General features: G+C 49.3%; 2 protein-coding genes across 2 annotated transcripts; both read left to right on the top strand.

Annotated features, from left to right (window-relative positions):
* Positions 1 to 224: 224 nt before the first annotated feature.
* On the top strand, positions 225 to 22,191 carry RAB15 (RAB15, member RAS oncogene family). Its single transcript, XM_080941416.1, has 7 exons — positions 225 to 493; positions 16,113 to 16,173; positions 16,973 to 17,033; positions 17,413 to 17,490; positions 18,332 to 18,421; positions 19,610 to 19,675; positions 19,833 to 22,191. Exons 1-7 carry the CDS (start codon positions 370 to 372, stop codon positions 19,989 to 19,991), a joined length of 639 nt encoding a protein of 212 aa, XP_080797542.1. The 5' UTR covers positions 225 to 369; the 3' UTR covers positions 19,992 to 22,191.
* A 2,623-nt stretch (positions 22,192 to 24,814) lies between these two features.
* On the top strand, positions 24,815 to 27,442 carry GPX2 (glutathione peroxidase 2; the record flags this gene model as incomplete). Its single annotated transcript, XM_080939680.1, has 2 exons — positions 24,815 to 25,036; positions 26,992 to 27,442. 2 exons carry the CDS (start codon positions 24,815 to 24,817, stop codon positions 27,340 to 27,342), a joined length of 573 nt encoding a protein of 190 aa, XP_080795806.1. The 3' UTR covers positions 27,343 to 27,442.

Here is a 27,442-nt window from a genome sequence, read left to right as displayed (position 1 = left end):
GGTCCGGGCACCCCAGGGCTTGAGAGCAGAACTGGGATCCCGCTCCGGACGGCCGCGGGGTCCCCGCCGCTCCCCTCCCCCGCTCCCGCTGCAGCGGCGGCGCAGGGGACGAGCGGAGGGCCGGGCAGGGGCGGCAGCCTCAGCTGTCCCCTCCCACCTCCCGCCAGCGCGAGCTTCCCCGCGCCGCGTTCCCGCCGCAGCCGCGCTTCCCCGCGCCAGCGAGCGAGCGGGCGAGGCCAGCGCGGGGGCCGGACCGCTTCCTTCTCGCCACCGCGGCGTCCTGGGGCGGGCTCCGGCCGCGATGGCAGAGGCTGAGCGGGGCTGAGCCCGCAGCCGCCCGCAGCCCTCGGGCCCCCTTGAGTCCCTGCCATGGCGAAACAGTACGATGTGCTATTTCGGCTGCTGCTAATCGGGGACTCCGGGGTGGGCAAGACCTGCCTGCTGTGCCGCTTCACCGACAACGAGTTCCACTCCTCGCATATCTCCACCATCGGTAAGGGGCGGTGGCCCGGGGGTGCCCTATTCTCCCCTCCGGGTGGCTGCTTTTTCATCCCCAGCCCGGAAGGGATTGTGCGCCCCTCGAGGTAGAGGCGGTGGCGCGGGAGGCCAGGGATACAGAGTGCATACACCTAGGGATGAGATGTCCCCCGACTGGGGCCCTGAGCCTGGGTTTCTACAGGTGAGGGGTGTATGTTGCCTACAGCCATGGAGTAGGTGGGAGTTGTGTCTTCTGGCAGGGGAGCCATCCGATCCAAGATGAGAAAACAGGCGACTGTAGGCCAGAGTGTTGTGAGCCTGGGCAGGGAAATTCACAGCCAGTGAAGTGACATACCCACAGCTCCAGATGAAGGGAGGAGAATGGGATCGAAGTGAGGACCAGTCACTGAGGTACCCTTAGTTTTAGGGTGAGTCAGTGCGGAACCAGGATAGAAGGGACAGAGGCAGACACTAGTCAAAGAAACTGACTTTACAGGGCAGTAGTGAAGGGAAAGCCACAAGGTAGGACACCTGCAGGAGGACAGGGATATCATAGTGCACGAAGGGGGATGGGGTGGGCAGCGACCGTTTGAAGGAGGGTGGGAAGATTGGAAATGTTCACGCAGAGCTGGGGGTCAGCACATAGGCAGGACCTACATTAGACCGGGACAAAGGCCTGGTGGCACCCTGGCAAGGCCATTGAGGGTCACTTTGAGAGTGACTCAGTGGCCTCTCCTTCATGAGCAAGGGAAGGTCCTCTAACAGAAAGTCTAACATGAGGGGGTCCACCCATATCCGACTCCAGGGTACTGGAGTAGCCTTCTCATGGCTCCTGACAGAAGCAACCTGCTAGCTGCCTGGTCATCCAGTAGGAATCTTCTCCTAGAAGGCCCTGCTGCCTTCAGGGAAGGCTCCAGCCCTCCTTGAGAGCTTCCTCTTAGGGCTTTCTTTTTCCCTGTCACACTCCTCCCCCAACACACACTCCTTGCCAAGAGAAAAGAAGGTGAGGTTTAGTTACAGTCTGGAGAAGGAGAGCCTTGTGGCTGAGGCAGACGTTGTTGGGCAAAACTGAAGACCTGCCTTTGGGATGGCAGGGCCTTCACTAGGACTTAAACTTCTGAGCTTTAGTGTCTCTGTCTGTTGAATGGGTCTAATAGTGAGACCTTCCTGAGGTACAGATTAAATGAACAATGCTTGTGAAGTATTTGGCATGTATGTGACGCTGGCTGAGTGCTGGTGGTCCCTTTGCAGGGACTCCTTATGTGCTTTGCTCTCCTTCAATCGCTTAGAGCCAGAGAACAAAACTTGTCCATGTTTCTCTGGTGACGCTAAGGCCAGCTCCTAAGAGACCCAGGAGCTAGGGTTGGGCCACTGTTTGAATAAGAACCATTGTGGAGAAATTAGAAGGGGACACTTACTGAGCCTTACCTGAGAGAGGGCTGCCTGCCTCCCTAGAGACCTTGGAGATAAGACAGGTGTTGGGGAAAGACTCGGGAGTGAGCAGGGAGGGGCTGAGGAGCCATATGGGATAAGGGAGAGTTGCAGGCTTGGGGACAAAGGGCAACAGGTTACTACTATGGAAACGTGTCCTGATTATCCTTGACAAGGGTCTGAGGCCAGGAGCTGTTGAGCTATCTGCAACGAGTCAAGGGGTACGGTGTGTGTGTGTGTGTGTGTGTGTGTGTGTGTGTGTGTGTGCCTGGATTTTTGCCTGAAGAGCAGTAGTTTGCACCCTGGAGTCATGGGTACAAGTCCTTGGAGTGACTTCTTTCTTCCTTTGAGGGTTTTACTGGTTCCCATCACTCAGAAAGAGCTAAGGACTCCTGCCTACTGTGTGAGGAATCCGTCCCCCCAGGAGACAGACATACGCCCTCTCCCTCTTCTGTAGAAAGAATGAGGGAAGACACATCTATTTCTGAAATACCAAATGACCCTGCAGAGGCTGTACTTTCCTTGAAGAGAACCACCCCCCCCCCACGCCACACCTCCAACCACTAACCCTCCAGTCTTTCTGCCATCTTCTTCCTGCTGGTAGAATGCTCGATAGAGCGCAGGGACTTCCCTGGAATCCCTCTGGAGCGCACTGCGTCGGGCAGTGGTGAGTTGTGTGGTCTCCTGCCATACCCCCATTGCAGCCTTGATATGTCAGCCTAACGCCTATTCCCGAAGCTTGTTCTCTGCCACCAGAAGGTGGTCATGCACTGCTTTCCACGTGGTGCGCGGACTCCTTAGCATTCCCAAGTCCACAGAAGACAAAGAAACGCATCATTCTTCACTCCAGCCCTTCAAATCTGCCCACTGGGTTTTAGTGCTTTCTTACTTAAAGCTTACGGGGGCCCTGAGGTGTTCCCCACCTTGGCCTTGTTTTCCAGCATTCACTATATTGGAAGGGACCAAGCTGGATGGTCCAGAGAGGCTTTCTCCTTCTGTGATTCGGAAAGTTTGCCAAGGAAGGGGCAACCAGGAGACGAATCGAAAAGCCAGGGAAATGGGGGTTGCCAGGTCAGATTCATAATTCATCCATTAAAGAAATGTGTGTGCGTGGGAGAGTCCATGTCAGACATTGATTTAGACATCATCCCTCATTTGTTTTACTTATGAAAGGAGAAAGCAGGGCCATTTGCTAATTACCGCAAAGGCGAAAGTTCAGATTCTTGGCTCATCCTGATGTCACCTTTGGCTGCTTCTTTTATAATTTACTGTATAGTCTACATAAGAGCTCAGACATTCCATCCACGAAAGAGCCAGCCAGGGAGACTGAGGCACTCATGTCCTCGCCATCTGTCACCCCTGAAGCTATTACCACAGGTATTCACTTTCCTCTCCATACAGCCGAGCTGCCCGGTGAGGGCTGGGGATGGGGGTAAGAGGAGCAGCCAGAACCTTAATGTTCCTGCAGTTTCCTGATAAGACTATCTTATCTGTTAATGTAATGAGTATTCCCAGGAAGGACCATGACAGTCATTCTAGTGATGTTAAATGCACCCTCTCCTGCCCCGGAGAAGTCTCTTCTAGTAAGACCCAGGCAATAAAGAGTTATTACCAAAACGAGATGCCTTATCTGCAAGAGCTTGGTAAAGCATTCTTTAGATAGAAGGGATCAACTACAGCTGCACCACAGCTCCCAGGAATGGTCTTAGAGTCTAGTGTGAGTCCGAGGCAGCCGATGAGAGGTGATGGTGCTGATGGGGATTAGGAAGGGAGGGCGGTCCCTCTGGATTCCCACAGGCGGGGAAGGCTGAAGCTGGGCGCTGCTGTGTGGGTGGCCCGTGGGTGGGTTCCCGCCGTGGAAGGGAGCAGATGGAACAAGGAGAGCACAGAGAACAGAGGTGAGAAGTGAGTGGGAGCCCGCGGGACTCCGGGCAGTGTGGTTGCAACAGAAGGAAGTTTTTAGGACAAAGAACATTCCTCTATTTGGTTCTGTCTCCTAAACTATAAGTAATTTGAGGGTGAGGCCTGGTCATGTGCCACTTAATTTTTATGGGTAGTACAAGGCCAGGCACCATCTCACCATCTGTGAGATAGTAAATATGGAGCCCAATTACCAGAGGCCATCATGGGCCTGGCTATGGCTTAAGCCTAACAATAGGAGAAAGGCACTTTTTTTTTAAAGTGAGCTACAGAAGATGTTGGCCAGAGAAGGAGGGGAAGACTTCAAAGACCCATGCGGGCTTGCTGCTGTCCATGTTAGGAGGAACCCTACTCAGTTCCTTTTCACTCCTCTGGGACCAAGTAGCTGCCTGCGCTGTCACCTTCGTGATTTGGTTTCAGCTCCTGACATGGGAAATGACTCAAACCATCAGGCTGACACTTCTGAAAAAGCAGAGAGTATCATGTGACCAGTACTGTCTGGTCAGGCAGACAGGAGACTTCTGTGGATATTTGTGATATTTGGGCATCTTTGTGGTGGCCAGACTGGGGTGTAATGCTAGCTTGAAGGAGCTTCCCAGGGCTTGGTTTCTGCCCACCCATCCTTGGTCCTCCCTAAGTAGGCTCACCTGGTTCTCTGGGCCTTGTGTTTGAAAAACCTTCCTCAGGAAGCTCTTCTTTCCAGTGAAGAGGGGCTGTGGCCTCTTTCTGGTTGGACTGGTCCGGCTTCTCTTGCTGGCCGCTGCAGCCACCTGCCTTAAGAAGTTCAACTGGAACTGGATCTGACTGCCTTCTGTTTGTGGTGACTTGGGGTTGGGGTGGGGGTGCAGTGTCAGAGGGAAGGATGAACCAAGAGAGCTGGATCTGAGCCTGGACCTCAGTGACCCAACAGACACTGGGCAAATGTTTGGGTACTGTGACCCCGGATTCTACAGGTTTCTAGACTGAGGAGCTGGATACAAACACAATACGAGACACAGTGAGGCTTAGGGCTCAGTCTCTGTGCTGCGTGGCTTTGTCGGATTTTAGCGGATCTAGGGCAGCCTGAAACCCATCTCCCCCTTACTCTGTTCTCCAGGCCTCCGTAGAAAGGAAAGAAAGATAAAAAGCCCTGGGTAGAATAGAAAGGGCCCAGCCAAGACCTGCACATTCCAGCCCCGAATCCTTCAAACACACACTTGATCTCTGTGCTTAGTTCTCCACTTCCAAATAAAAGACCTCGACAAAGCCTTTCTTAATGGTTGCTAGGAAGGTGGTAGAGGTTAACAGATCCATAGAACCGCAGCTGCTGTCGCTTATTATTCTTAGCTCATAAGAATGTTACGGAGATGGTCAGTAATGTGCTATGATGTCATCCTGCCCATCACTTGAAGACTCACCGTTTGGATGCTATTTTGTATGGGGGATGTACGTGCTGGTACCCATGCAGGTCAAAGGTCAGCCTTGGCTGTCATTTCTCAGAGCTGCCCACCTTGGTTTTTTGAGATAATACTCTCTCACTGGGGCCTGGGGCTCACTGATTCAGCTAGGCTCGTTAGCTAGGGAGCTCGGGGAGCTGTCTGGCTCTGCCCTGTCAGCACTGGGCTTACAGGCTCGCACTGCTTCACCTGGCCTTTTGCCCGGATGCTGGAGATTCTAGTCCGCATGCTTGTGTGTCATGTGCCTTACCAACTGAGCTATCACCCTGGCCCCATCTGGGCACAGTTTATTGAACATGTGGCCAGTACGTGTCAGCCATGAAGCTAGGGTTGGGGATCCATTGCTAAATGAATGGGGAGAAATCGGGTGTTTGTTGGTTTGTTTGTTTGTTTGATCTCTGTCCACATCTCCCATCTTGTGCTGGCAGTGTCTTTGAAGGAGGAGTGTTAGTAGAAGGTACAATAGAGTTGGGTAGCCCAGGAGGGTGAAGGCAGCTCCACCTTGGGCTGGGGCCCTACCAAGTGTCTGTCTGTCTGTCTGTCTGTCTGTCTGTCTCTCTCTCTCTCTCTCTCTCTCTCTCTCTCTCTCTCTCTCTCAGCTACCCATTTCTCCATCTTGTTTCTTCCTCCTTTTGATGCAGGCACAGATCCAGCCTCCCACCCTTTCCCCAAAGATACCATCCCTGGAAGAGAACAGCCAAAGCCTGCAGGCCTTGCCTATCTGCACGCCTGCACCACACTCACAGACCTGCTGGCTTCCGGCACTTGCTGGTTCTTCCTCTTCCTCCTCTTCCCCCTGCACTGACAATTTGGAAATGAGGTTTATAATGTGGAAGTCGATATTTGGCCATTGCCCTCTGTCCTGCTTGCCAGCTAGTCTCTGAGTGGCTACTTTTGTAATCTAATCCTCAGGCCTTTTCCCTTGGAAAACTGCTGTCTGAACAGGCATCTGGCTTCTTGGTTCTTCTGTTTAGCTGGTGCGCTCAGTCAAAGAGGGTCCAGGGCTTCCTCCACATTTAATTCTTTCTGCTGGGGAGGAAGGAGTTAATCATTTACCCTAAGTTAAAAAAAATATTCAGAACAGCCAAGTGACTGCCATTTCCTATGCAGGAGACCCATGCTTGAAGTCTTCCCTTTCACTTTTTCTAAACTGGCTTGGGCAGGCCCTTCATCCCAGAAATCCCTTCAAAGGCTGCCAAAAGGAACCTCTATCCTTCAAGACAAAGAGTAGAAGATGTACACCTTCCTGCCCAACAGAGGGTTCCGCTTCCTCTGCACATCCCCTGAGGGGAGCCTGGGACATTGGACTGAGGAGGCCAGAGGAGGACCAGTAGGATGATCTAGCTCTTTTACATTTCGGAGAAGAAATCAGACAAAGCAGGGAAGGCAGTGACTCCCGTGACGGACATGTGGGCATGTGAGTGGAGTTCTCTGGGATAGACTAGGATGGTAGGTTGGTGTTTTAGAATAAAGTCAAACGTTGCTTATTAGCTGAGGTTCCAGGAGTGAAATCAGCTTAGCCAGGCTGCTGGAGTGGCCTTGCTAGACCATGTCAACAGCTAGGGAGCCCTGGAGTAAGACATTTCTTGGACTCAAGCCTTGGGACCACATATTCCTTAGACTCTCATGAGAGTCAGTGTTGGACAGGGAGACCCCATCCCTTATCTGATAATAGCTCCTGAGCTCCTAGCTTCCCAAATACTGAGCCTTTAAGCTTCCAGGGGAAAAGAAAGGTCCCAATTATTATCGTGGTCTCCTATCCATTTCTAATTTTTTACTTAAAAAACATTTTTAAAAATGGCAGGTGAGAGGGCTGGAGAGATGGCTCAGTGGTTAAGAGCACCGACTGCTCTTTCAGAGGTCCTGAGTTCAATTTCCAACAACCTCATGGTGGCTCACAACCACCTGCAATGTGATCTAATGCCCTCTTCTGGTGTGTTTGCATGAAATAAATAAATATTTTTTTAAAAAATGGCAGGTGAGACAGCTCAGTGGGTGAAGGTGCCTGCTGACAAGTCTGCTGACCTGAGGTCAGTCCCTGGGAACACATGGTAAATGGAGAGAAATGACTTCTTCAAGATGCCCTCCAAAACACGCACGTGTGCGCACACGCACACATGCACACACACATGCACTCACTCACTCACATATACTCATGTATATGTGCCATGACACACATAGGTATGTATACATACACAGATACACAAAATGAATATGTAATAAAAATATAAATAATTATGATTGGGGTGTGTTAGAGAACACATAGTGTGTGCATGTGTTTGAGCTTCAAAGAAGAACAGCTAGAGTATCGTGAGGTTTCCAGACTTTCAAGTGGGTAGACATGGGAGTCAGAGCCTTTGAGCCCAATATTCTGGAGGTTAGAACACACCCTGAAGTAAGTTAGAGGGTCAGGGTTCTGTCTAGACCAGGGTACCTTCTTATGTCTCTACATCCTGGCACTTCCAAAGCAAGACAGTATGACGGTGACTAATGTGTTTGCCTTGAGGTCTGTGTGTACCTTTTCCTCAGAACAAAGCCAGAGTGAGGGACGGTCTGCCATCTACAGAGGAGGAAGTCAGTCAGCATGTGGTCCAGGGAAGAGTGAGGTAAGAGTCACCAGACAGAAATTGGAATGATGGAAGTGACAGGTGGGACGAAAGGTTGTCTTCCTTTTCCTGGAAGGACTGTGTGCCTTTATCTTGAGTCCTCTCTTGCTCTCACATGCCCCTCAGTTATGGGGGTGGCACTGTTAATCTCTTGAGGAGATATTTGCTGAATAGGAGGTTTGGGATTTTTGTTTTGTTTTGGTCTTTTTGAGACAGGGTTTCTCTGTGTAGTGCAGGCTGTCCTAAAACTTATCCTATAGACCAGGCTGGCCTCGAACTCAGAGAGCCGCCTACCTCTGCTTCCTAAGTGCTGGGATTAAAGGTGTACGCCACCACTGCCCATCTGGGAGGGAGTTTTGGAGTCAGCCAGCCACCTCCCCACAGAGTCTGCCTCTACCTAAAGCTTGTTGTTGATCGGGGTGACCTGCTTAGAAGTGCCCTCCTGCCACAACCCATAGGGACTGCACATGCCCAGTACATGCCAGTTGCGTGCCAGGGTGGAGAAAGAGAGCATGAGACTGATGCTTGGTAACTGGAGCCAGAATGGCCCCAGAGATTGGGTGTCTGCCTTGGGTTTCGGCTGTATTAAATTGTTCCTTATGTGGCATCTCATTGCTAATGAAAAGGCTCAGGTCACGGGGCTGGTACTTTGGGCTATGGTTGATCATGGTGATAACATTTGGCACCCAGAGACAGCCCTGTTTCCACTCAAGCATGTGGCACTCACGTTGGTGGACTGGCTAGCTGGCACCTGGTCTTAACCCATGAAGTGCTGACTGGAGGGAGGCAGCTGCTGATACCCGTAAGGACAGCTTAGGTTTGTCGTACTCTGGAAACCCTCTGGACTCCACAGTTGGTTGACTCTGCTTTTTGTTTTGCCTAGAGCTCTGCTCTGCTCTCCTCCCTAGCAGGAAGCACCCTCTACTTCTAGGGTTCTTTCCATTGCCCAGGCTGTGAACCTTCTGTACTGTGAAGCAACACTCTAACCAAAAGCAATTTTGGGGAGGACAAGGTTTGCTTGGCATACACTTCCTAGTCATAACCGATCACTGAATTCAAGGCAAGAATTCAAGCAGGAGCTGAAACTGAAATCATGGAAGGATGTTGCTCACTGGCTTATGCCCAGTTAGCTTTCTTGAACAGTCTAGGCTCACTTGCCTAGGGATGGTGGTGCCCACAATGGGCTGGGCTCTCCTATATATTGGTGATGTATCTATTACCAACCAAGACAATCTTTTATAGCCATGGACATACGCATGTCTATAAACAAGGCAAAACTTCAACTGAGGTTTCCTCTGCCCAGGTGACTCTAGGTTGTGTCAAACTGAAAAAAACAAACAAAACAGACCAACCAGGACAGTCTCCACTCTCCTTCTCTAGGGGAGATTGATAAGGTCTTCAGCTAGCATTTCATAAAGCCCTGTGCTGGATTTTGTTAGGGGTTTTAAACACGTTCCCATGCTCATCACAAGAATTTTCTGACATTGGGCTTGTCCTCCTCCACTGAACAGGTGAGGAGCTGGCGGCCTAAAGAGATTGACCAGCACTGCCGTGACCAGCCAGGCAGCTAGTGGTAAAGGCAGAATTGGAAAGCAAGTTTTGACCACCCATTGTGTTCTTTCTGTTGTTTTATTCTTGTTTTGGGATTGCTTGTTTGTTTGTGTTGTTGGTTTTATTTTGTTTGGTTTGGTTGAGATAGAGTTTTTATGTTTAGCCCCGACTGTCCTGGAACTCACTCTGTAGACCAGGCTGGCCTCGAAATCACAGAGATCTACCCACCTCTGCCTCCTGGGATTAAAGGCCTGCGGCACCACCAGTGCTCCCCTAGTGTCCTTAATGTTGTCCCTGTGTGCATGTCTGAGGGCTGTCCTTGTCATCTTCAGCAGTGGGCAGGAAGAGTCCCAGACAAGTCCTGTTGCTTTCTTTCCATAGCCTTCACCTTCACTGCTAGGCAGGAGAGCTGGCAAGCCTTTAGGATATTTTTGGAACCAAGTAAGCACCAGGTCTTGTCTCTGGCCCTGTCCTTATGTCACCCGGATGTCAGTGCCCAGAGAAGGGCCTTGACCATCTCTCCAGTAACTGAGGCTGTTCCTAGAACTGTACTCTGTCCTGGCAGTCTTTGGCCGGTGCTGTGGGAAACTGATGCTCCAGGTCTAGAGGCCACACAGCTAGAACCCAGCAAGAAGAGATGGGGCCTGAGGTTCCCTAGCGCACAGCCACATGGAGAGGGCAGCACCGTTCCCAGATGCCCAGTGCCTGGTATTGGCACCTATGGTGTCAGTGTCTGTGAGGGGTTTAGATGGCAGAGAGCATGGCTCTCTGTTCTTAAGTCACAGGTGCATGCCTGCTCTTGTTATGCTCGATGGAACAAGAGCTTTATTCCTAGTACTGTGCTTACACAGAGGCAAGACCTGAAAAAAAAATAAAAAGCAAAGCAGTCAACAACAAAAAGCCTTAAACCCAAAATATGTCCTCTGGCCCTTAGGAGCTTTATTTCTAGATAGGGCTTGAAGATAAGAGTAAGAGGAAATAAATATAGGAAACATTGTTTTCAACTCTTCTTTCAAACCCCATGGTTGAAGTGTTGCCTACCAACGTGGGAAGCCATTAGGCAGCAATGGACAGTCATAGGCTGAGACTCCTTTGGAAGTCCTAAGACACTTTTGGGTATCACTAAGCCAAGTGTCATGACTATGCAGATACTCAGACACTGAACTTGGAGCCTGGTCTCCAGTACCATGGTATAGCACCACCATCCCCGCTCCAGCCAGCATGTTCATTGTGCATGCCTCTGGTATTAGCTCTGCTCCTCTCAGCATCTGTTGCCTGTGCTCCTCCTGATAGGACCTGGATAAGCTTTCTGCTTCATCTGGAGGTGGCTGACTGGTTTCTTTTTTTTTTTTTTTTTTTATTTTTTCAAAGAGATTTCTCAAGAATTGTGTTGTCTATACTGTTCTTGAACTCCTGGGCTCAAGCAAGTTTCTTACCTCAGCTTCGTAAGTAGCTGGGACTACACATGTGTAACACTATGCTGGTTTGGAGGGAGTTGGTCTGAAGTTAGCTAACCAACCCTCCTTGACTATATGGTTGACTAGGCCACCTTGAGACTCACCACAAAACCTACCAATGATTCAGTCAGGAGCTACCTATCCACAGAGCACAGTGCATCCAAACCTAATTACTTGAGCAGAGGATTTGGCTCTGCAATTTTAGCCAGACAGGAGACTGGTTGTGGCAGGCATCGTGCTGGATACAGCAGTTTTCGGGGGCTTTGAGCACTGGGTTGGAAGAGACCCATCTGATGATTCCTCAGCTTCAAAGGGTTGGAAGCCACTGGAGGAGTCAAGAGCATCCCTGTAGATTTTAAGAGACTGGTTTTTCCAGTTCTGATTCAGCTATAGAATATGGGCATGAATAAATTGGTTTCTACATGCCTTGCAAAAGCAATATCCACACCTATGAGCTTCACTGGAATTCTATAGCTAAGAGGCATCTTTTCTTTTTTTAATAATAAAGACAAGTATTATTATGAGCCTTGGGTGTGGTTCTGCCTGGGGATTGGCTGGAGGTTCAGCAAACTTTAGATTTGATGGGTCTGGGACCTGAGAATTTGCATCACAAAACTCCCTCTTGCTGTCCCTAACCTGCAAGAATAGCAGAGCTGCAAGGATCTTGGTGGTGAAATCCATTTTGTATTGGGTCCTTGGGTTTTACATTCCCCAAGTTTTCAGGAGCCTTAGTAGACGAAGATGGATGTACCAGTAACTTGTATTGCTGTCATAAAACACCAGGACCAATGCAATTTAGAGAAGGAAGAGTTTATTTAGCTTTTGTTTCCAGAGGGCTAAGGGTTCATCATGGAAAGAAGCAGACAAATAGTGGCTGGTGCAGAAGCTAAAGGCTCTCACATCTTGAACTCTAACCAAGGTGGGGGGAGAGACAGAGAGAGGAGAGAGAGAAAGAGAGAGAGCACACTCATTGGTAACAGCACCAGGCCTTGAAACCTCAAAGCCTACACCAAATGACACATTTCCTTCAATAAGGCCACACTTCCTAAAGCTACCCAAACAACAACACCAACTGGGGAGCAAGCATTCAGCCTGAACCTCTGAGGAACATTTTCATTCAAACTACATGCTAGGAATAGAAACTGTAGAGAGTTTGAAGTTGTATGACTGCTATTTAATTGGACACAGCAACTCTTGGGAGGCATGTGCTATTCTCATTCTATAGGTAAGAAAATGGAGGAAATTGTGATTCGGAAATTATGATATGAAATACAGTCATAGATGCCCAACTCAAACCCAGGTCTTCTGATTCCAGGGCTAACCAGTCTCTCCCCTACATTATATTCTCAGACTTCCTCTAACTAACTTCCTGCCACATGCTGCACCAGTGGACCTCAACCCTTTTGTGGTCCAAAGGGGTCACCTAAGACCACCAGAAGACACAGGTATTTACATTATAAGTCATAACAGCAAAATTACAATCCTGAAGTAGCAACAAAAATAATTTTATGGTTGGAGGTCACCACAACATGAGAAACTGTATTATAGGGTCGTAGCATTAGAAAGGTTGGAAAACTATTGCTCTAAGCAGTCTGTTAAAATATAGTTTCTGGTTTTTACTCAAATTATGACTTAATGGATTTAGGGCCAGCTAAGATAGCTATATTTCTTTTTCTTTCTTTTCCTTAATTTTTATTATTTATGTTTTGAGGTATGCATTAAATTAAAAAGAGAGAGAGAGAGAGAAAAATCTCCTGGGTAATTCTAAATTTAGCCAAGGTTTTGCAAAGTACACTCTGAAAGAGACTGCCCACGCTGCCTGTCTTGACAGTTCAGGTGCAAAGCTTTTGAACCACGTGGCTGGCAAACTTAAGATGTGAGGGACTCTCCCCGGAGCTTGTTGAAACAGACTGCTGGCCTCGCATTTCTGGGGTTCTGAGTCTCCAAGGCTGAAGTAGGAACCAGGCACGCCTTTCTAAGTCCGAGATGATGCTATGAGGCTGTTGCGAGTCTGGGAATACACTTTGAAAACTATTGTCCTGAGAACTCAATAAAGTACAATCTATGGACCCCGAAGCAAGATATAACACCTCAGGCTTCAGTTCATACCTTCTGTGTCCAGATCTGTGTGCATCTGAATTCCGCCTTAGAGAGGCAAGATGTGAACAAACACTGGGGCAGGGGTAGATGGAGAATCTCTCTTTCCTAGTAGAGACAAAAGCAGGAAGAAGGAGGAGCTTCATGATTGGATGAGCAGCAGGGAGGACTGCTGATAGCCAATTCCAGGAGAGAGGACTCTTCTGTGAGGAAGGGAGATACTTGTAAAGTCCCTCTGCTGATGGTCAGCCTGAGGAGAGGGCACACAGGGGCTGAAGGACAGTTGCTTAAGGATGTTGCTGGTGAACACATTTGAATAATTAGCTTGCTGAGCAGCCAATAGTCTGAGTTGGGAAAGCTTGGGTCTACAGAGGACTCTGTAGGGCTAGTGTTTTGATTCTGTCTTGCAACAGGAAAAACCAACCAGCGAACCAATCAACCAAACAACAGTCATGCAGTATAGTGCAAGATCCCGGGTCAGCACATGGTACTGTGGACCAGATTCCCATTGGTAGGATGGATAGAATGGAAAGCTGGGGGAGGGGTGGACATAGAGTAGGGGTACATAGAGATCCTTGGGCTGTTACATCTTTTATATTTAAAGGAGAAGGTATGGTAAATCCTTCAGAAGATACAGAACATTCCTTCCTTCATACATTAATACATATGAATAAGCCAAGAGGAAGGACTTTCTTTCTCAGACATATTAAGACAAACTTGGAGTGGCTAGATTGCAGTACAACCTGTAAGAGGGAAGGTTGTGGGGATCCCAGAATTCTTGACTCCTGTCTATCCAGGTCCAAAGTGAAGGAGGACCCAACAGAAATCAGGTTCCAGCATCCAGTCTGTGAATTCCACATCTGCTTATGCCTTCTGCCCCCTCTAACAGCATCTTTCCCTCCTCTTCTCACAAGAAGGTCTCCTTAGGATTGGCAGCCCCCCGCCCCCTCTCAGGACGGCCCTTCCTTCTCAAGGATCCACAGGAACCCAGGGAAGGAAACAGTGGCAACTTCTCTTCTGGTTTAAGGTTTTTTGTGGGTATTTTTTTTTTGTTGTTGTTGTTGTTTTTTCTTCATCCCGGGGACAAAATGTCAGATGAAAGTGACTTAAGGAAGGTGGAGTTTGTTTTGCCTCACAGTTCGAGGGCCATGGCAGATGCTTGAGGGACTGTCGCACTGCATCTGCAGTCAGGAAACTGGAGGAAGCAATTGCTCCTGCCCTGCCTGTCTCCTCACTTTTCTTCAGCTTAGGACCCCCAAAGCTTGAAACAGCACCACCAACGTTTAGGATGAATCTTCCCACCTCAGGTGATATAGTTTAGAGACTCCCTGTCAGGACTCAAAGGCTTGTGAGTCCAGATTCCTATTGCGCTGATAATAGTAACCACTTCCATGTGGAGCTATCATGCTAACACATAACTCTCCCTTCAAACCCTTCCCTGCCCCCAAAAGAATCGGTACAGGGGAGCGCATGCATTCCAGCATCAAGCAAGCCTGTGGTTGAAATTCTGATCCATATTGTGCCAGCCTCAGGCGGGTTATTTGTATCTGGGCCTTTACTTCCTTCCTACTCTCTCTGTAAGGGAAGGGACCATGTATCTCTGCTGCCGTGCTCACCTTGAGACTGAGACCTATGCAGGGTCCAATGGAAAATTTCACAGATGTTCAGAAGTAGAGGCAATAAAACTGTCTATTCCTTCTCTCCTGTGAACACTTTCAGTAAGGGATGCTTCTGACCAGGGTATGGCCATGAGCCAGGTTTATTACATAGGGAATTCCCTGTTCCTTCTAGGTAGAAGGTACCATTCTTTGAAACAAGAACTTCTTGATACCTGATTACCTCCTATGTCAGGTTCTGAGGAGAAGCCAGTTCCTTGTAACTGTTTGTCCAAGGAGGGAGGAAGTCGGTTGCTGCCTCCCACCAGGAACAGGTGTCCTCTCCTTTCATCCTCTTCCTCTTCGTCAGCCTTTCTCTTCACACAGAGAAGAACGCCATTTGGAAAAGTACAGCCGGACAGCTATGAATCAGCTCGGGCAGGCGGCAAGTGATTCATGTCTGACCGGCTGGATTTAGTTTAGCTCTTCCATTCCAAAGCTTCTTCTCCCTTCTAATTAAACGAAGATTGCTCATGGTGGTGGTGGGAGGGGCTGACTTTAACATCTATATTGGTGGAAACCTGGGACAGGAGAGATAAGAGAACATGCATTCCTGCTCAGCCAAGCCCAGATGTAGAGGGAGAATGGCCTGGGGTTGAGAACACTAGCACCCTTGGGACCTTCTGTGCCAGGAGTACAGCTGCTGAGGGATAATCCGCCACGGTACCTTTCCCACGTTCCCCAGCTGAAGACTGTGGACTGTGCCCTGTGACTAGCTGTTGGCAATACAAGAACCTTTCAGTTCACCCCATTAGACCTAGCTCTTGAATCCCTGGGCATAGTGCCTGGGCATCTATGGTGCTCTGGGCATCTCTCCTGACCCTGCCAGCACGCACAGTTAAGCCTGTTGCTGTTAATGGTGCTCGCTTCTCTTGTAGATTTCCTAAATGTTTCCGCTCTGAGTCCTTCAGTCTGGTAGGACTGACAGTTTAGCTCTTCGGGGCCTGGAACAGAGGAACCGGAGAACTCTGAGTCTCCGGTACCTTCCTGCCAGGCACTGCACTAGATCAGTGATAGCTACGGTGGAGTGCGCAGGCCAGCGCTGTGTCTCTCGGGTTCTTCTTAGCAACCCGAACATAATTTGTTATGTGCTCACTTTTTCCCCACTCTGTGTGTAGCTCTGGCTATCCTGGAGCTCACTCTAGATCAGGCTAGCCTCGGACTCAAAAATCTACCTGCCGCTGTTTCCCAAGTGCTGAGTTTAAAGGGGTGAGCCATCACCACCTAGCAGTTCCCACTTTTTACTGACAAGGAAACGGAGCTTGGGAGTAAGATTAGCCAGCTGTAGCTGTGAATTAAATGGACACCCCATCCAAAGCTCCCAATGGCTCCTTAGGATCAGTTTGGGGTTAAAATGTTAGTGAAGGTGTTTGCTTCTGGTCACCTCTTTGTCACATTAAGCCAGAGCAAAGTCCCTTCCATGCTTTTGAGTGTCTCAGCCTTCTTTGACGAACCCCTTCCTGACTTGCTTGCTCTTTCCAGGTGTTGACTTTAAGATGAAGACCATTGAAGTAGACGGCATCAAAGTGAGGATACAGATTTGGTGAGTTGGGGCAGAGGAGGAGGCAGCTGAAGGAGGGAGGGCTCTGGGCTGCCCCTGAGTACCCCTGTCATTTGTAAAATCTCTGCGCTTCATCCAAGATAAGTGGATCTCACTATGAAGAGTGAGGTCAGAAATCCTCATGCCCTGTTCTGTGAACCTTAATCTCAACAAACTAAGGGACTGATGAGAGCTCACCAAAGGGAAGGAAGTGGGGGAGTTGGAAAAATAGAATTAGGCTTTACTCTGGAGCTGCATCATTTCGGTTAAGACAGGAAGACTGAAAGCAACACTCTCTGGTTTAGCTTGGGGCTGTTTTGTTTTTGTTTTTGTTTTTTTTTTTGAGATTGTCTCAGTACTAACTACATGGTGCAGTTTCCACTGTTGACCACCAGGGGCTGCTCTGTCTCTCTCTGGCCTAATGGTCTTGGAAGCACCTACCACAATATGGCGCTACTTCCCAATTCTGGAATGCCACGGGAACTGCCTTCAGAGATGTCCTGGGCACTGGGTGTGTGACAGATCCTTCTATCTGCTCAATCATGGACAAAGTGGATGAGTTCTGAAGCGCTGTCTAAGGCTCAGTCAGGTCGTAGGTCCTGAAAAGAGGCCCTGGGGCCTTGCCGGTGCCGATGCCAAGGACCAGGGCTGTTACTGCAAACTAGGGTGTGTTTGGATGCTCTTGGGGATTAGAGCCCTACTAAGTTTTCACTCTGAGATTCCGCAGCATTTCCTCCTAGGGTACAAGAGTTCATCTTCTGTCCCCATGACACTTATCTGAGGGACCGGCTTTTTCTTGCAGGGACACAGCAGGGCAGGAGAGGTACCAGACTATCACAAAGCAGTACTATCGGCGAGCCCAGGTGAGCCAGCGTTTCAGGGTTAGACCTGGGAGATGCCTGTGTCACTGAACCCCGTGGTGGAGTCCTCGGCTTTCCTGCTGGAGGATCTCATTCTTTCCCACTTGCCATTTGCTCTCCGTTATTCCCAGACCCCTTGTAGTACCTTCTTCACCCACACGCACTCCTCTACCCTGCCTCACGCCACAGAGCCTGGTCACGTCATGCAGTGCCCTCCTAGCTAAGAACATCGGAGGGAAAATGTCGAGATGCTGAGGCATCCTCACTGTAGGCAGGGAGAAGGGGGAAGTGGGCTGGACGTACAAGGACCATCAGTCTGTACATGGCCGCCCATTCCTCTGTGTATGTCTCCCATCTCTCTCTTTTTCCCTCTCTTTCTCAGGGAATATTTTTAGTCTACGACATTAGCAGTGAGCGCTCCTATCAGCATATCATGAAATGGGTCAGTGACGTGGATGAGGTAGGAGATTCTGCTTCACCGATGGGATGGGGGAAGGGTGCTTAGGGAAAAGCAAAACAAGGGCCAAGGTGCAAAAACAAGCTCCAAGGGTCGGGCCAACAATCTTGCCTTTTCCAACTCGACATAGAGAGCTTTGGGTAAGCCGGGCAGAAAAAGCCAACACACCCATACTCTCACATGTTTTACCCTGCAAGGCTTCTGTGGCCGTGTCTTTCCTGGAGATGCATCCATCAGTCCAGGACTGCTTCCTTCCCAAAACCTCATGAACATGGTGGAGTCTTGGCAAAGCCATGGTGATTCCTTGGGTCCCCAATCCCTCATCTGTCAAATAAAGGCTAAACGAAGCCTAGTGTAGTTCAGACGCCATTCATTCAGCCCAAAGAGGCATCTGTTGTGGTGTCTTCTACCCTAAGATGTCCCTGTGACACTCCATTCCTAGGCTCACAATGGAAGCTGAGCACTCAGATGGTACCAACCCCTTTATATGCCAGCTTTCCCTAGTCTTGAATATCTGTGACAAAAACATAAATTAGACACAGTAAAAGAAAAATCAACAACAATAATAGCGAGATTACAATGGGCTATAATAAAAGTTACTTATGAATTGTTTGTTTATGGAATTTTGCATTTAATATTTTTAGATCAAGGCTGACTGGGGGTAATTGAAATTGTGAGAAACCAAATGGCAGATAAAGGAGACGGGGCTCCTGTACTCTGGGAGCCTTGCTCTGTCTCTAGGGTCTTTGAAGGTGGTGGTTTGGAGGCTGGTGAATTGGGGACGGTGGAGGGATCTGGAAATGAAGAAGAGCTCTCACTTGGGCTCACCTCTGCTTATCCCTAGTACGCCCCAGAAGGGGTCCAGAAGATCCTCATAGGGAACAAGGCTGATGAAGAGCAGAAACGGCAGGTGGGGAGAGAGCAAGGGCAGCAGGTAGGTGAAGTCCCACCTGTCAGGGCTTTTGTGCTACTTGCAGGGCCTGTCCAGAGAGCAGGGACCCAGGAATGCACTTATAACCTGACACTGGGGAGTCAACATTCTTGAGTGAGAGCTTGCTTTCTGATCCTCAGGGGTCCACACAGGAGAAAATAAGACCTCTTAGGCAAGGTCCAAGACCCCCTAAACAGGATGGTGCTGTGCTCAGAAGACCACCTCTGTGACAACAAGGAAGGAGTTGTTGACATTTTTCACAGCATCTGTACACAACTGACCTCTGGCAGTCAGAGAACTGTCTCCCACTCCATCCCTTCCACATCCTGACTCCGTATGCCTGGAAAGTAGGGGATGAAGGGTCTCCAGGAAGCCAAGCCAGGGGCCAGAGAGGGTCCCAGCATACTCACACATGCAGGGAGGCCATACTCCCACACAAGGTTAATATTCTGAGGCAAGAGTCATCCTCTTGACCCTGAGCACCTCAGAAGTTTCCTTCTTCCTCTGCAGTCAATAGCATTCCATTAGTCCTTAAAATAAAATTGATTTTTGAGGGGACATAAAAAATAACACAAGGTCATTAAAATGTGAAAATAGAGACATACCCTACAAGAGTAACAATTCCTATTGAGTGCTATATACATGGTACCATGGTAAGTGCTCTTAGCTGTGTGACCCCATGTAATCATTCTACAACCCTGCATGCAGACACTGCCGCTCTCCTTTAACAGAGGATGAAGCTGGGCCTCGGAGAGAATCAATAGTAACTTGTTCCAGCTTTTACAGCTCTCGAGTGGCAGCACCTAGACTGGGTCTGTTACACTCAAAGCCCATTTTTATCATTTATACACCTCATGTTGTTATATTTGAGACCTGTTATAGTGGTACATGTGTGTGTGTGTGTGTGTGTGTGCATGTGTGTGTGTCTTTGTGTGCATGTGTGTGTGTGTGTGAGTGTGTGTGCATGTGTGTGTGTGTGTGTGTGTGTGTGTGTGTAGATTTGGATGAAATTCGTGTATTGGTGGGGCATCTTGGCATCTTGTCCCATTCTCTGCCAGCCTATGTCCTAAAAAGCCCGCAGTTTCCTAAGAAGTAAGGCGCTCAGTCATCTCAGCGGCAGAAGCACACACCAGGCAGCACAGGCCTCCCCTCCCTCGCTGACCCTCTTTCATAAATGCCCTTGTCTTGCAGCTGGCTAAGGAGTATGGCATGGACTTCTACGAAACAAGTGCCTGCACCAACCTTAACATTAAAGAGGTGAGGACACTGGGGGCTTCTCTTCTGTCTCTGCTGGGATGGTGAGAAGAAGCGGCCGACAGGAGAAGATGGGAGACCCCTCCCACGTGGGCAGTTGCAGGGCCACCAGAAGCAGAGATGGATACACTGACCTAACTCGTGTTTCTTGGCTTCCCAGTCCTTCACTCGTCTGACGGAGCTGGTGCTGCAGGCCCACAGGAAAGAGCTGGATGGCCTCCGAACGTGTGCCAGCAATGAGCTCGCACTGGCAGAGCTGGAGGAAGACGAGGGCAAACCTGAGGGCCCAGCAAACTCGTCAAAGACCTGCTGGTGTTGAGGGTCCTGTGTGGAATCCCCCACCCCAGTCCCCTTCCCTCAGGAGGCCTGTGGAGGCAGGGAGTCTGGGCTTTGCCCACCAGTGTCCTTTCATTTGATGATCGTATTGAAAACCAGTAGCTGCTACTCCCCTGCCTGGCCCTGCAAGCAGCTCTGCTGTGTGAGCAGCCTCTGCCCCCAGCCCCTCTCTCCTGGAGTGGTAACCTTTCAGCCCGTTTCCCAGCCGCAGGCCTGCTGTGATCCCAGAATGTGCTTCTATCATTCCACCACCCCAGGCTCCTGGGACAATGGTCAAGGCTGGAGACAAGGCCACTTAAAGGACTCCTTTAGTGCATCTCGAGGACTCTCGGCCTTTTCTCTTCTTTCTTCTCTTTCTCCACTCCCTTCCCTCCCATGTATCTTGCATCCATCCGTGTCTCTCCTCCCTAGCCTGTGTGTCCTGCTAATGCAGTTCCTTTCTTCTTTCCTTTCTGATTCTGCCTAAGGGAATGGACCCAGGCTCTGCCCCAGGGAGGACGGCTCACCCTGCTCTGGGATGGGCTGAAGGCTAAGGGTGCTTCTTCCTCCTCCCCTCTCCGCCGCCCCTTTTCGTGCCATGGGCTGCCTCCCCAATGGTCTGGGAAGTAGAACACTGAGGTAGGAAGGAAACACTATTAGGTGGTCCTCAAGCCTGGACTGGCCTCTTCTGCCTTTGCCTTCTGCTGGAGTTTTGGCCTTGCCTGGCTGCCTACGTGCCTCTGTAAGGAACTGAGTCCAGAGGCAGGCAGAGAAGAGAGGAAAATGAAAAGACGGGGTATCAGGGATTAAGTCACCACTGTCCTCTACCTCCCATGCAGCAAGTATACAACCTCCTCACCTGGATTCATGAATTTAAAGATGGCAATCAAGGCCTGAGGACACCAGAGGGCAAAGGGGGCCCTGGGGTCAGATACGGTGGAGTCTGTGATCTTGAGATAGAGACAAGAGCATATTCGAAGGACTGGCTCCTAGAGGGCAGGGTTAGGACAAGAGCAGAGGGGGCTTCACAGAACAGTGAGTGGTGTGGGGACAGCAGGGCAGTCCTGTGTGAGAGCACTGACCCAGACTCCCGGCAGAGGTGACAAGTGACGTAATCAGCCTCCTCTTTCACTGAACCCAGCCTTGGAAGTTAAAGTTCTCCCTCCGGTGTCTGTGAACAACAGGCCTTAAAACTCTGAAGAGCAGAGCGGGTAATGGCTAGAAATACTTGGTGCTGTTCTGCCTTCCACGGCTCCCTCCCCCTGTTCCCTTACTTCTCAGTCGGCTTGTAGCTTTGCCAACTGCTGGGTGGCTACTGAGGGAGGGAAAGAGACACCTTCCTCCAGAGTTCTATGCTCAGGAAGTTTCTTTAACCCTGTGGTCCAAGAGTAGCTTGAAGCAGGCCCCTAAAAAAACAAAAACAAAAAACCAAACCTGGTAGGGTTCAGTCCTTACATTCCCAAGGTGGGAGGAGCTCAGGTAAGAGAGTAGTCCCAAGATGCACTTCTAGGCTGGGGCTGGAGCCAAAGCAAAGGAAGGGTCAGGCACTGACTGAGCATTCACTGACCAAGGACTTTTCAAATCCAGGGCACAGCTGTGATAATAGAGGGCCTCACACCCTTTTAGTCCTCTAACAAGGGAGATGGGGAGGAAATCGATGGGAATTCCTCCTGACTTAGCAAACCAGGAAGCAGACAGCGGGAGAGAACAGCTCAGAATTTCTGGTGGAGGGGGAAGGAGAACTGGAATGGTCGGCCATTGTTCACTAAAGAGAATCAGAGTGTTGGCTCAAAGACTGGACCACGACTGGCTGAGGTGGCTTCCTTGGGGACTGAGTCCTGAGTAGTAGCAAGTCCTAGGTAGACTCACACAACAGTGAGCAGACCTGCCTTCAGCCAGGGACCCGAGGAGAGCTTCTACATGACTGGAATTGGGCTAGGATTCTGTGGACTCTGGACCGTGGTCACGACTCTGATGTACATCAACAGGAGGAAGCTGAAGAGTACCTGTGCTTTCTCTCTTCTGGAGTTTGCCTCACCCTAACAGCCAGTCCGGGAGGTGGCTTGGGCTGTGCCATCGGCCTTGACTGTTCAGCAGGCTTTCCTGGCCTGTCTGCCCGTTGCCCGAGATCAATTCACCCTGGTACACCACCTGAGTCCCACTATCTCCCTGTGATGGGTGAACTTTGTGTACTGTGTCTTGGGTCCATTATATGAATTGTGAGCAGGGTTCATCTATTTTAAACACAAATGTTTACAAAATAAAGAATATTTCAAACCATAGGTGTGCGAGCCTGTCTGAATCTCTGTGAGGGAGAAGGACCTTGGTGATGATGTGGGAAGACAAAGTGAAACTGATAGAAGAGACCCCAGAATCCCAAAGCCACAGCAGAATGACTGTCGACCTGGTGAGCATCGTCTGTCTTCCCGAATAACACCTGCAGAAGAGCCGAAAGCAAACCTCCACTGCTCACTTGTGTGCTCACAGGAGCAGAGGTAGGACTAGGAGGAGGCTGATCTTTAAAGTCAAAATGGTGGCCATCTATTGTGGCTAGATCAGGAAAGTCCTTCTTGGGGGCATTAGGAAGGGTTGGGTAATGTTTCAGACGGGCTGGAATAGAGCAAGTCCAGGCTTTCTCCACATTCCAGATATCCCATCCCATAAGATACTCCATGGGAGCCTAGGTTGGATTGGAACCTAGGAAGGTTAGGTGCCGGCAGCATGGAGATGCTGAGGACAGCCGAGGTGGTAGGAGGATGAGGGGAGGGGTGGGACAGGACAGTGGCAGTCCTAAATCTCCACTGCACTTTAGAGAGCACTTGCCGGACTCTGAACACTCACTGTGTGGGAAGGCATCATTATCTTTATGAGTCCAACAGATAAGGAAATAGATTCTTGGGGAGCTTTAAAGACTTGACCAAGGTTTCTAAGAAATAGCGGAGTTATAATTGAAAATCAGGGCCTTGGACTTCCTAGAATCTAGAGTGTAGATAATAAAGCTTTGGAATATCTATCTAAAAGAAAAAAAATCTCGATAAGCAATTCTCTTTTACAGTCAGAACCACCCACCTAGGCTTTTCAATCTGCTAACACTAAGGGCAGTCACTCTGTTGTAGAATGCCATAAAGGACACGCTTTGGTAGTGTGTGCCAAGAGTTATAGCGTCTGGAAAGTGAGGCAGTGTACACACCTGGAGACAGTTTCACTCAGCGGTGAGAAGTGAGCCTCCAGGAGGGTGCTAGGTTTCCTTGGAGAAGAAGTATGAAGCCATTCCTCACTCAAGACTCATGACTTGCCTGAAGAGAGCTTGCAAAGGGGCAGCAAAGAAAAAGTATTCTCTTTGGAAGCCCCGGGTGCTGGAGGAAGCTCTAGAGGGCAGAGAAACCTGGAAATAATATCAAGTTCTTATTTACACCATTGCCAAGTCCCTCTGACTCTGGGGTAGGAGCTTGGTCCTACCCCAGGAGACTTAACTTCTTGCCACTATTTATGGCATCAAAAGACTCCATTCCTACTTGGATAATGGGAACTTGTTTTAAGGAAGCCGTCAGCCTAGACAGTGAGCCCCAGACCCTTAAACAAGCTATGCAGCAGAATTGAGGAACACTCCCTGGCAAGTAGTTTGTTTCCCAACAAAGGAAATTCTGAAGATTAGTTGCCAGATTTGCTGACTCTGTTCTAGGAGACAGATCCCACTGGATATGTACCTGAAAAAATGCTCTCTGGGAGACATTTGCCTTATTAAAATAGCCAGGATAAGCCTAATGGTGTTTTTGAAAAGTTTCTTATTTAGCTAAGGCTTGGATGATGGTGTGGCATTATAGTCTTTTCAGCTGCTGAGCTTCCAAGAGTGGGCCCCAAAGGCAGCCTCAGCAGGCCAAAGATATCCCATCTGGCTCTGAAGATGTCTTAGCGGCTCACCTGGAACCACAGCTGCTTTGCCTTCCTGTACCTTTCCTCCTGAGAGGAGATGGTCACACGTTCACACAAGCCTCCTCCAGAGAGTCTCAGAGACGGAGCCTCTGTCTGAGAGGGAGATAGGCCCAGAACTTACCATCCATTCTGAGATTCCTCATCACTAAATCAGCAAGGACTCCATCCCCATGACTACTGAGGGAATGTGGGAATTGGGAACGTGGAACAGAGCCGGAGGGAGGTTCTAATGCAGGACATGGAACAGTACAGGAATAAAGACCTCAGTGTTCTCCAGGACAAGAAACATCACTCACCAAAAGGCTTTCTAAGACAAACGTAACTTCGTCCCTTTGCCTGGTGAAACCGGGGCACTGAAAGTCATTGCTTCTAGAAGACAGCACACTCCCCTCCTCAGGGTCACTTGATTCTGCTTGAGAAGCCACCTGACTCAATTCAGACCCAAGCACATCTGACCTCCGACAGCTCAGAGACTGATGCTCACTCAATAAATGCATTGAAACAAATGTCTGTGCCAGGTAAAAGCAACTTGCTGGGGCAAGCAGAAGTCAATCTTGCATGCCCCCTCCCTTCTTTTCCTCCCCGCTTGACCTTTAAGGCTCTGGTTTCCAGCAAAGAGTGAATTATTCACGTCTGCTCACCGATATCAAATTGGCCTTTTCCAGGCTGCCAGTAGGGTGGAGCAGAAGGTGGCTCTGTAAATAGGAGGAGCCAGGACCTTGTTCAAACAGTTGGCAGGTGGGTACCTGTTTTTGCTAAGTCATCCTGGGACTGCTCAAAGGCCCTTTGTGAAATCCTTTCTGTCCTTCCTGGCTCCTCCTTCCTCCCCACCCCATTCTAAGGACTTAAGGAGGCTCACGCAGCGCAGCGGGACAGGACTCACTGAACTTCAGCATGGCTTACATTGCCAAGTCTTTCTACGATCTCAGTGCCATCAGCCTGGATGGGGAGAAGATAGACTTCAACACGTTCCGAGGCAGGGCTGTGCTGATTGAGAATGTGGCATCACTCTGAGGAACAACTACCCGGGACTACATCCAGCTCAATGAGTTACAATGTCGCTTTCCCAGGCGCCTGGTGGTGCTCGGCTTCCCTTGCAACCAGTTCGGACATCAGGTGAGGAGTGGCTTGGGTTTTACCCAAGGAGTTGATTGGCAGAGCTTGAGTGGGTTAAAGAAAGGGTTGCGTGTGTCTTGGAGTGTCTGGACTTGAAGGGCATGCTTCATCAGGCTAGGTCTAGGTGAATGTAAAACATCACAGGGAAGTAGATATGGTCTGAGATTAAATATTGAGGGTGTGGCTTTTATTACTGTCTTTCCAGAATAGTCAATGAGGGTTGCTACCAGGTCTTTCCATTGCGTCTTTGAGTACTTCATTAGTTATTTGTTGAATGAATGAGTGGAGAAAATGGAAGGTTAAGACTCATTAATTGGCATGGTGGAACATTCCTGTAATCCTAGGATGACGGGGTGAGGTGGAGACTGGGGATTACTGAGTCTGACACGAACCTGGGCTGACCAGCAAGATCTCAGAAATCAGCCCATGAATATAGCTCAGTTGGTAGACTACTTGTCTACCCTACAGAAAACCGTGGGTTTGATCCCAAGCACTGCACACCAGGTGTGATAGCTTGCCTATAATCCCAGCACTGGGAGATGGAGACAGAAGATCAAAAATTCAAGGTGATCCCCTGACTACAGCAAGTTTGAAGCTAGCCTGGCCTGAAGAATTTGTCTCAAACAATTGGAATTAAGCCAACGGGTTCCTTGGGAGTCCTTAGCTCCTGTTGCCTTGGTTCTATGCTTTAATGGCTCTGAGACCATTGAAAGAGGCGCTTAGTTTTCTGTTTGAGTTTCCACACGTGTTGTTTTAATAATGTAAGTTGACTTAGCTCATAAGATTATTGTGAGGCTCATGAAATAAGACATATGAAAAGTAAGGAGAGAGAATTGGAAATAGTTCTCGAATATAAACAGTTTTATTATTTAAAGACTTGTTTCTAATCAGCAAATTGGAAAAGGAATATGGGAGAAGAAAAAGGTCTGCAGCATGCACACACCTTCTCTGGACATCACGTGCACCTCTGTCTCTGGGTCAAATTATTACAGAGCTTCAACACAAATGCCCCAAGCTATCTTGTGGGAATTCTGTTACTATTTAGGATTTAACTGTACAAGCAAGCCAGGTGTCCCTAAGTGGACTCTAATTAGAATCCCCATAGTTCAAATCACAGTGGCAGAAAGGTACACAGGAAGGAGGGCTGAGGTACACACAGGAAGGAGGGCTGAGGTACACAGGAAGGAGGGCTGAGGTACACACAGGAAGGAGGGCTGAGGTACACAGGAAAGAGGGCTGAGGTACACAGGAAGGAGGGCTGAGGTACACAGGAAGGAGGGCTGAGGTACACAGGAAAGAGGGCTGAGGTACACAGGAAGGAGGGCTGAGGTACACAGGAAAGAGGGCTGAGGTACACAGGAAGGAGGGTTGTGGTACAGACACAAGGATAGTAAACCAGAGACCCAGCCATCACTATGCTAACAGATCCTTCCCCTTCAAAAAAACAAACAAACAAAAAAACTCTTTTTAGACTTTGCCAGGAAGAGACAGGAATCATCGGAGGCATTTCTCAACCCAGGAGGTACCTCTGGCCTCCCACCTCCTTGTGGCTGGCTAACTGCTGGAAGTCATAACTCAATATCCACAGAGCCAGAAGGGAAAACAATCAGGGCAGAGGAAAAGAAAAATGGTAGTGTGTGTGTGTGTGTGTGTGTGTGTGTGTGTGTGTGTGTGTGTGTGTGTGAGAGAGAGAGAGAGAGAGAGAGAGAGAGAGAGAGAGAGTCCTTTCCCTCTCTTTCCTGACCTCAAGGTTCCTTAAAGCACCAAACACCATTATGTTAATTGCCTAGGGTGGATTAGGGTTCGAAGCAAATGTTAAAAACTGCTAAATCTTTAATTACATGTATTTATTTATTTCAATGTGTGCGAAGCTGGGATAATGGAGAAGAAAGGTTTGCACTGGTGCATCCTTTGTTTCCTCTTCCTTGCTTCATGCTCTTTGTCTTTTCATCCAGGAGAACTGTCAGAATGAGGAGATCCTGAACAGCCTCAAGTATGTCCGCCCTGGGGGTGGGTACCAGCCCACCTTCAGTCTCACCCAAAAGTGTGATGTCAATGGGCAGAATGAGCATCCCGTCTTTGCCTACCTGAAAGACAAGCTGCCCTACCCTTATGATGACCCATTCTCCCTCATGACCGACCCCAAGCTCATCATATGGAGTCCCGTGCGCCGCTCAGATGTGTCCTGGAACTTTGAGAAGTTCCTCATAGGGCCAGAAGGGGAACCCTTCCGTCGCTACAGCCGCACATTCCAAACCATCAACATCGAGCCTGACATCAAACGTCTCCTCAAAGTTGCCATCTAGATGAGGACTGCTCAGCCCAGGAACCTCCCACCGTGTCCCCAAGTAATCTTCCTCAGGGCTCAGTGCACCCTCGGGAGACACTGGGAGACAGAAGCATTCC

The sequence above is a fragment of the Micromys minutus genome, assembly GCF_963924665.1.
Source record: "Micromys minutus genome assembly, chromosome: 1".
NCBI lineage: Eukaryota > Metazoa > Chordata > Mammalia > Rodentia > Muridae > Micromys > Micromys minutus.
The sequence above is the reverse complement of the archived record's forward strand: the minus strand, read 5'-3'. Positions and strand labels throughout refer to the sequence as shown.

Excerpts from the sequence above, each read along its gene's own strand:
- RAB15 (XM_080941416.1), top strand. The coding sequence starts at position 370 with ATGGCGAAACAGTACGATGTGCTATTTCGGCTGCTGCTAATCGGGGAC. Across the intron at positions 494-16,112 it reads CTCGCATATCTCCACCATCG|GTGTTGACTTTAAGATGAAG; the intron begins GTAAGGGGCGGT and ends TGCTCTTTCCAG. Across the intron at positions 16,174-16,972 it reads AAAGTGAGGATACAGATTTG|GGACACAGCAGGGCAGGAGA; the intron begins GTGAGTTGGGGC and ends TTTTTCTTGCAG.